The 9,020-nt window shown below is 35.1% G+C and overlaps 1 protein-coding gene across 14 annotated transcripts in view; it reads right to left on the bottom strand.

Moving 5' to 3' along the window:
• Window positions 1–63: 63 nt before the first annotated feature.
• Window positions 64–9,020, bottom strand: part of fne (found in neurons) — a 170,938-nt gene continuing 161,981 nt past the window's right edge. For all 14 annotated transcript variants that reach the window (XM_067780954.1, XM_067780955.1, XM_067780957.1 and 11 more), the window contains one exon: window positions 64–1,739. In XM_067780954.1, the coding sequence (XP_067637055.1) occupies window positions 1,415–1,739 (325 nt within the window). In that variant the 3' untranslated portion in view covers window positions 64–1,414. The remainder of the gene's footprint in view (window positions 1,740–9,020) is intronic.

The following is a 9,020-nucleotide window of genomic DNA, read 5'->3' as shown; positions in this document are numbered from 1 at the left end:
CTGTAAAATATGCGTTTCTGTTGCTTTACCTTGTATTTGTGTTTATTACTGTTTTGTAAAACATTTTATTTGTTTTTTTTTTCCTTTAATGTTTATATGTTGCATGCAATAATTAATATGGAAATTTTTTATTGAATATCTTTTTTTGCTCACAAATTTTCTTATGGTTTTTGCTACTACGAATTAAATTAAATTAATTACGAAAATGTATAATTAATATATATATATGTATATATGTGAATATATAATAGACAAATACAAATACTAATACCAATACAAATACAATTCAATTAATTAAGTACAATGTAATTAGTTTAAAAAGAGTTTTTGTTTTCATCAAGTGTGACTAAGTTTTTTTGTATAAATAAATTTTGTTTAAATATTTTCCACATAATAATTTATAGTTATTTAATTATAATAGTTTCAATAATAATAAGTAATAAATATATGTATATACGAGTATAAGTAGTTATATGATGTGAGTTGAGAATTTTTAATTTTTTTTCGGTATTGTTACGCGTTTTTCTTGCAATGTGTGTGTGTATGTGTAATTTTTTACCTATTTTCCTTTGCATGCTGATTCTATGTAAATTATTTGCAATGTTGTTCCCGTTTTTTATTGATTTTTGCCCTGCGTTGATGTTTTTTACTGCAAAATTGTTGCTTGTTGTTGTTGTTGCATTACTGTCTCTCGCTTAACGGCGCTTACGCCAATGTTGCCTTACTTTATTGCTTTCAGCACGCTGCTCTCCCATGACCGTTAAGCTTTTGACAAGTGACACACGCATTACTTTTGCTATTTATACTCTTTTTTCTTGCTGCAACAATTAGTTGCCTACTACTCGCTAATCTCATACTCTCAACTACTTTCGACGCTCTTGAACACACAATAAATATTGCCTAGAAAGCAACACTGTTTTCGCTTTCTTTCGCTCCCGTTTTTTTGTTACCAAATCTACTAAGCCATTAAAACTATTTTTTCTTTCTATTTTAGCTAACGAATTTTTAAATTTAATAGTTTCAAACAAAACAAAAAAAAATTTTGCAAAAAAATTATAATTTTTACTAATTTTTTATGTGAAAGTGTGTGACTAGTGTTTTATTTTATTTTCAACATTTTTTTATAAATTTTCCAATTTTTACGCCTTCTTTCTGCTACTCATGTATATATAATTTATGTATGTGTGTAAATTTTTTAAATATTTTAAATTTTCCATATTTTTATTTTGTTTAGTTTTACTTAATTTTTCACTTAAGTTGAACTGCGGTGTTTTTTGGTATTTTTTGCTATTCGCCCTCAATTTTTACCTACCAACATTTTCCTGTTGTTGCTTTCTCTATAAATTTCAACCTTTATTCCTGTTCCCTCTCTCTCTCTCTTCGTTACTATATAAATAAAAAGTATATTTACCACTTAACCGGTTTTAGTTTTATTTGTCTTAAAGCTAACTTGCAGCACCCTGTTGCCGAGTGTATAACCGTTGAGTGATTGTATTGCCACAACCGCTTCGTCGTAATTTGTCATGGTAACAAAACCGAAACCCTTACATTTGCTCGTTTGTAGATCGCGTATAACCTTCACCGATTGGACGGCACCGAATGGGCCGAATAGCTGCCATAAAACATTCTCTTCTGTTTCGGGTGCGAGGTTGTAAACGAATATACACCAACCGGAACCGGTCATTGCATTGCCTGGCAATATGGAATTGGCTAAAAGATCACCAGCCAGTGGTGAGTATCTGTGTGAGAGAAAAAGAGCGAAAAAGTAAGTTATATGATTAGTTTAGTTTTAAAAAAATATTTGTTTGCGTCTAGTAATCAAGATGAAATTATTATTTTTTTATTTAGAATTAAAAGCAGTCTCTACGCCCGACCCTGGTACTACCACGGAGAAAATTGCACAGAAAGCAACTAACTTTTGTTGAAAAATTAAAAAGTGAGAAACTATGTTCACAATTGTTTTCTGAAAGTTTTCCTCATATTATCACTAGTCCGCTTAAAGTATTTGACCACTCTTTGCCTATGACATGCCAAACTTTGCCTTCCGACAAAATATGGCGCACGAGCAGGACGACTACGGTAGCCATAGCTATGCCAATTAATTCATAAACTCATCTATAAGAAACTCTATATTTGGAATTAAATGTAATTTCTGCGCGCTCGACACAGTCACCACCATAAAGATTGCAGTTACATACACAACGAAAATGTGCGCAGATAGCAGGTTACGAGCTGACGAAACATACACCCACGCGCTACAGCTTTTACTGTGAAACTAAAAAGTGTGAGACTATTAACACGATGGCCTTCTGCAAACATGAAAAACATTGCTTTCTCATAAAATATGGCGCCCGAGCAGATTACGTTATCAGACATATGCGTGACGCGAATGTCTCGGCAGCGATATCTAGGTAAAGTAATGCATTTAGTTGTCGACATGCAGCACTTCTTAAATGAAGCCTCTGTGCGCGACTCGCCTACTACCAAAGAAATTGCGGCTAAACAGAAAGCACTGTGCTATTCCTTTTATTGAATGTGTTAGTCGTCGCTGAACAAGCGGAGTAATAACATCGGAGAAGACTACTTTTTACTCACGCATTTCAAAATAACATATTTTGCAAACAAAGGATTATGCGCGTAATTTTAAGCTTTAAATGTTAGCGTTATATTTTACGTTCATGTCAGAACATATTTTTTTTTGCATATTTTCGAAATATTTTTTGAATAATACCAAACAATGCGTGCGTTCGTCTTGCTTGGTTACTCGTTAATTGACGATTAAATCTCTAAGATTGCGATCATAATCCTCTTACTAACACAGTCACAACTTCAGTTTTGAAGAGTCCTGATCTAAATTCGTAACTGTTATGCTATGATAGCTGTGTCAGCCTATGGCTAATTACCAAATCTTCAAATTCGAAATTTTATTTTAAAAAATTGTATTTTTAACCACGTAGTGGTTATTAAATCTTACAGATATTTGCATGCCTTCCAGTGGAGAAATTTCGTCTTTAACAGTAACATAAAAAACAACAAATAAATGTTTAATTGTGATTTGAAGTAGTACAACAGCAACGTGAGGAGGATACATTAAAACAAAAAATTAATCAAACAATGGACAAAAAATATAAATTTCAATTTCATTAACCTAATATTTTATGTAATAAATAATATACCATAACTAAATGTCAGCCATAAAAAAGCCATTTACATAATAACAAAAGAAAGTCTGAGCCACACCGATAAGGTGGAAAATAAATAGCAGCACAATTAGAAAATTGCTAAAAATTAAGAAAAAAAAACTAACATTTGTTAAATAAAATCGAAACAAACGTTTTCGAAACGCACTACCAACTTTCCAACATAAATACTGACGTATTATTAGAATATAAAAGAACAATAGTATAACTTTTTTAATACGGTCTAATGTTCTACTGCACTTATCAATAATAAACAAACACCTGACTCAAAAAAAAAAAAAAAGATTAACAAAAGCACTGAATAAATGGGACAGAGGTTTTCAAATTCAGGAAAAGGGAGAGGTTTCAGCACTAATTTTACGCTATACACTGAAAAAAGTTTATATTTTTAGCATTTATGTAAATTTAAATTCGTTGAAATCGAATGGAAACTAAAGCAAAAATTCCAACAGCACAATCCGTTATGTTAACGTTTAAATGCAAGTTTTTATGTGTGTTTGAAGTATATTTTATTTAAAGAAAAAACACAATCAAAGCATTACAGTAGTAAACTAACTAAAATTAATAAACTTAATTGGCGCTACTCAACATAATAAGCCTTTAACGAATACTACTTTTCGAAATTGATTTAAAAAATGTTTTAATTTATTACAAGTTTATTTTGAAACATTTTTTGTTGTAAATTTTTCGTTTCATCTTATGCGTTTTGTTATACTCAGTTGAGCAGAGCTCACAGAGTATATTAAGTTTGATTGGATAACGGTTGGTTGTACATATATAAAGGAATCGAGATAGATATAGACTTCCATATATCAAAATAATCAGGATCGAAAAAAAATTTGATTGAGCCATGTCCGTCCGTCCGTCCGTCCGTCCGTCCGTTAACACGATAACTTGAGTAAATTTTGAGGTATCTTGATGAAATTTGGTATGTAGGTTCCTGAGCACTCATCTCAGATCGCTATTTAAAATGAACGATATCGGACTATAACCACGCCCACTTTTTCGATATCGAAAAACCGAAAAAGTGCGATAATTCATTACAAAAGACAGATAAAGCGACGAAACTTGGTAGATGAGTTGAACTTATGACGCAGAATAGAAAATTAGTAAAATTTTGGACAATGGGCGTGGCACCGCCCACTTTTAAAAGAAGGTAATTTAAAACTTTTGCAAGCTGTAATTTGGCAGTCGTTGAAGATATCATGATGAAATTTGGCAGGAACGTTACTCCTATTACTATATGTACGCTTAATAAAAATTAGCAAAATCGGACAAGGACCACGCCCACTTTTAAAAGGGCTCCGCCCTTTTTCATTTAATTTGTCTAGGATACTTTTAACGCCATAAGTCGAACAAAAATTAACCAATCCTTTTGAAATTTGGTAGGGGCATAGATTTTATGACGTTATATGTTTTCTGTGAAAATGGGCGGAATCGGTTGATGCCACGCCCAGTTTTTATACACAGTCGTCCGTCTGTCCTTCCGCATAGCCGTTAACACGATAACTTGAGCAAAAATCGACATATCTTTAATGAACTTAGTTCACGTGCTTACTTGAACTCACTTTATCTTGGTATGAAAAATGAACGAAATCCGACTATGACCACGCCCACTTTTTCAAAATCGAAAATTACGAAAAATGAAAAAAATGCCATAATTCTATACCAAATACGAAAAAAGGGATGAAACATGGTAAGGTAATTGGATTGTTTTATTGACGCGAAATATAACTTTAGAAAAAACTTTATAAAATGGTTATGACACCTACCATATTATGTAGAAGAAAATGAAAAAATTCTGCAGGGCGAAATAAAAAACCCTTAAAATCTTGGCAGGTATTACATATATAAATATATTAGCGGTATCCAACAGATAATGTTCTGGGTCACCCTGGTCCACATTTTGGTCGATATCTGGAAAACGCCTTCGCATATACAACTACCACCACTCCCTTTTAAAACTCTCATTAATGCCTTTAATTTGGTACCCATATCGTACAAACTCATTCTAGAGTCACCCCTGGTCCACCTTTATGGCGATATCTCGAAAAGGCGTCCACCTATAGAACTAAGCCCACGCCCTTTTAAAATACTCATTAACACCTTTCATTTGATACCCATATCGTACAAACATATTCTAAAGTCACCCCTGGTCCACCTTTATGGCGATATCTCAAAAATGTGACCACCTATACAACTACCACCACTTCCTTTTAAAACCCTCAATAATACCTTTAATTTGATACCCATATCGTACAAACAAATTCTAGGGTCACCCCTGGTCCACCTTTATGGCGATATCTCGAAACGGCGACCACCTATACAACAACCACCACTCCCTTTTAAAACCCTCATTAATACCTTTAATTTGATACCCATATCGTACAAACACATTCTAGAGTCAGCCCTGGTCCACCTTTGTGGCGATATTTCGAAACGGCGTCCACCTATAGAACTAAGGCCCACTCTCTTTTAAAATACTCATTAACACCTTTCGTTTGATGCCCATATTGTACAAACAAATTCTAGGGTCACCCCTGGTCCACCTTTATGGCGATGTCTCGAAACGGCGTCCACCTATGGAACTAAGGATTACTCCCTTTTAAAATACTCATTAACACCTTTCTTTTGATACCCATATTGTACAAACAAATTCTAGGGTCACCCCGGGTCCACCTTTATGGCGATATCTCCAAACGGCGTCCACCTATGGAACTAAGGATTACTCCCTTTTAAAATACTCATTAACACCTTTCATTTGATACCCATATCGTACAAACGCATTCTAGAGTCACCCCTGGTCCACCTTTATGGCGATATCTCGAAAAGGCGACCACCTATACAACAACCACCACTCCCTTTTAAAACCCTCATTAATACCTTTAATTTGATACCCATATCGTACAAACACATGCTAGAGTCACCCCTAGTCCACTTTTATGGCGATATTTCGAAACGGCATCCACCTATAGAACTAAGGCCCACTCCCTTTTAAAATACTCATTAACACCATTCGTTTGATGCCCATATTGTACAAAGAAATTCTAGGGTCACCCCTGGTCCACCTTTATGGTGATATCTCGAAACGGCGTCCACCTATGGAACTAAGGATTACTCCCTTTTAAAATACTCATTAACACCTTTCATTTGATACCCATATCGTACAAACGCATTCTAGAGTCAACCCTGATCCACCTTTATGGCTATATCCCTAAATGGCGTCCACCTATATAACTATGGCCCACTCCCTCATAAAATACTCTTTAATGCCTTTAATTTGATATGCATGTCATACAAACACATTCCAGGGTTTCCCTCGGTTCATTTTCCTACATGGTTATTTTCCCTTATGTTGTCACCATAGCTCTCAACTGAGTATGTAATGTTCGGTTACACCCCAACTTAACCTTCCTTACTTGTTTTTATACTCAGTTGAGCAGAGCTCACAGAGTATATTAACTTTGATTGGATAACGGTTGGTTGTACAGGTATAAAGGAATAGAGATAGATATAGACTTCCATATATCAAAAGAATCAAGATCGAAAAAAAATTCGATTGAGCCATGTCCGTCCGTCCGTCTGTCCGTTAACACGATAACTTGAGTACATTTTGAGGTATCTTGATGAAATTTGGTATGTAGGTTCCTGGGCGCTCATCTCAGATCGCTATTTAAAATGAACGATATCGGACAATAACTACGCCCACTTTTTCGATATCGAAAATTTCGAAAAATCGAAAAAGTGCGATAATTCCTTACCAAATACGGATAAAGCGATGAAACTTGGTAGGTGAGTTGAACTTATGACGCAGAATAGAAAACTAGTAAAATTTTGGACAATGGGCGTGGCACCGCCCACTTTTAAAAGAAGGTAGTTTAGAAGTTTTGCAAGCTGTAATTTGGCAGTCGTTGAAGATACCATGATGAAATTTGGCAGGAACGTTACACTTATTACGATATGCCTGTTTAATAAAAATTAGCAAAATCGGAGAACGACCACGCCCACTTTTTAAAAAAATTTTTTTTTTAATTCAAATTTTAAAAGAAAAGTTAATATCTTTACAGTATATAAGTAAATTACGTCAACATTCAACTCCAGTGCAACAAAATACAAAAATAAAAGAAAATTTCAAAATGGGCGTGGCTCCGCCCTTTTTCATTTAATTTGTCTAGGATACTTTTAATGCCATAAGTCGAACAAAAATTTACCAATCCTTGTGAAATTTGGTAGAGGCTTAGATTCTAGGACGATAACTGTTTTCTGTGAAAAAGGGCGAAATCGGTTGAAGCCACGCCCAGTTTTTATACACAGTCGACCGCCTGTCCTTCCGCTCGGCCGTTAACACGATAACTTGAGCAAAAATCGATATATCTTTACTAAACTCAGTTGACGTACTTATCTGAACTCACTTTGTATTGGTGTAAAAAATGGCCGAAATCCGACTATGACCACGCCCACTTTTTCGATATCGAAAATTACGAAAAATTAAAAAAATGCCATAATTATATACCAAATATGAAAAAAGGGATGAAACATGGTAATTGTATTGGTCTATTGACGCAAAATATAACTTTAGAAAAAAACTTGGTAAAATGGGTGTGACACCTACCATATTAAGTAGAAGAAAATGAAAAAGTTTTGCAGGGCGAAATCAAAAGCCCTTGGAATCTTGGAAGGAATACTCTTCGTGGTATTACATATATAAATAAATTAGCGGTACCCGACAGATGATGTTCTGGATCACCCTGGTCCACATTCTGGTCGATATCTCGAAAACGCCTTCACATATACAACTAAGGGCCACTCCCTTTTAAAAACCTCATTAATACCTTTAATTTGATACCCATATCGTACAAACACATTCTAGAGTCACCCCTGGTCCAAGTTTATGGCGATATCTCGAAAAGGCGTCCACATATAGAACTAAGGCCCACTCCTTATTAAAATACTCATTAACACCTTTCATTTGATACCCATATCGTACAAACAAATTCTAGAGTCGCCCCTGGTCCACCTTTATGGCGATATTTCGAAAAGGCGTCCAACTTAAGAACTAAGGCCTACGCCCTTTTAAAATCCTCATTAACACCTTTAACCCATATCGTACAAACAAATTCTAGAGTCACCCCTGGTCCACGTTTATGGCGATATCTCGAAAAGGCATCCACCTATAGAACTAAGGCCCACGCCCTTTTAAAATACTCATTAACACCTTTCATTTGATACCCATATAGTACAAACAAATTCTAGAGTCACCCCTGGTCCACGTTTATGGCGATATCTCGAAAAGGCGTATACATATAGAACTAAGGCCCACTCCTTTTTAAAATACTCATTAACACCTTTCATTTGATACCCATATCGTACAAACAAATTCTAGAGTCACCCCTGGTCCACCTTTATGGCGATATTTCGAAAAGGCATCCAGCTATAAAACTAAGGCCCACGCCCTTTTAAAATACACATTAACACCTTTCATTTGATACCCATATTGTACAAACGCATTCTAGAGTCACCCCTGGTCCACTTTTATAACGATATTCCGAAAAGGCGTCCACCTATAGAACTAAGGCCCACTCCGTTTTAAAACACTTACTAACACCTTTCGTTTAATACCCATATTGTACAAACGCATTCTAAAGTCAACCCTGGTCCACTTTTATAACGATATTCCGAAAAGGCGTCCACCTATAGAACTAAGGCCCACTCCCTTTCATTTGATACCCATATAGTACAAACAAATTCTAGAGTCACCCCTGGTCCACCTTTATGGCGATATCTCGAAAAGGCGTCCACATATAGAACTAAGGCCCACGC

Source organism: Eurosta solidaginis, chromosome 4 (assembly GCF_040869045.1).
Source record: "Eurosta solidaginis isolate ZX-2024a chromosome 4, ASM4086904v1, whole genome shotgun sequence".
Lineage (NCBI taxonomy): Eukaryota > Metazoa > Arthropoda > Insecta > Diptera > Tephritidae > Eurosta > Eurosta solidaginis.
Note: the sequence above shows the minus strand (reverse complement) of the source record. Positions and strands in the feature narration are given on the sequence as shown.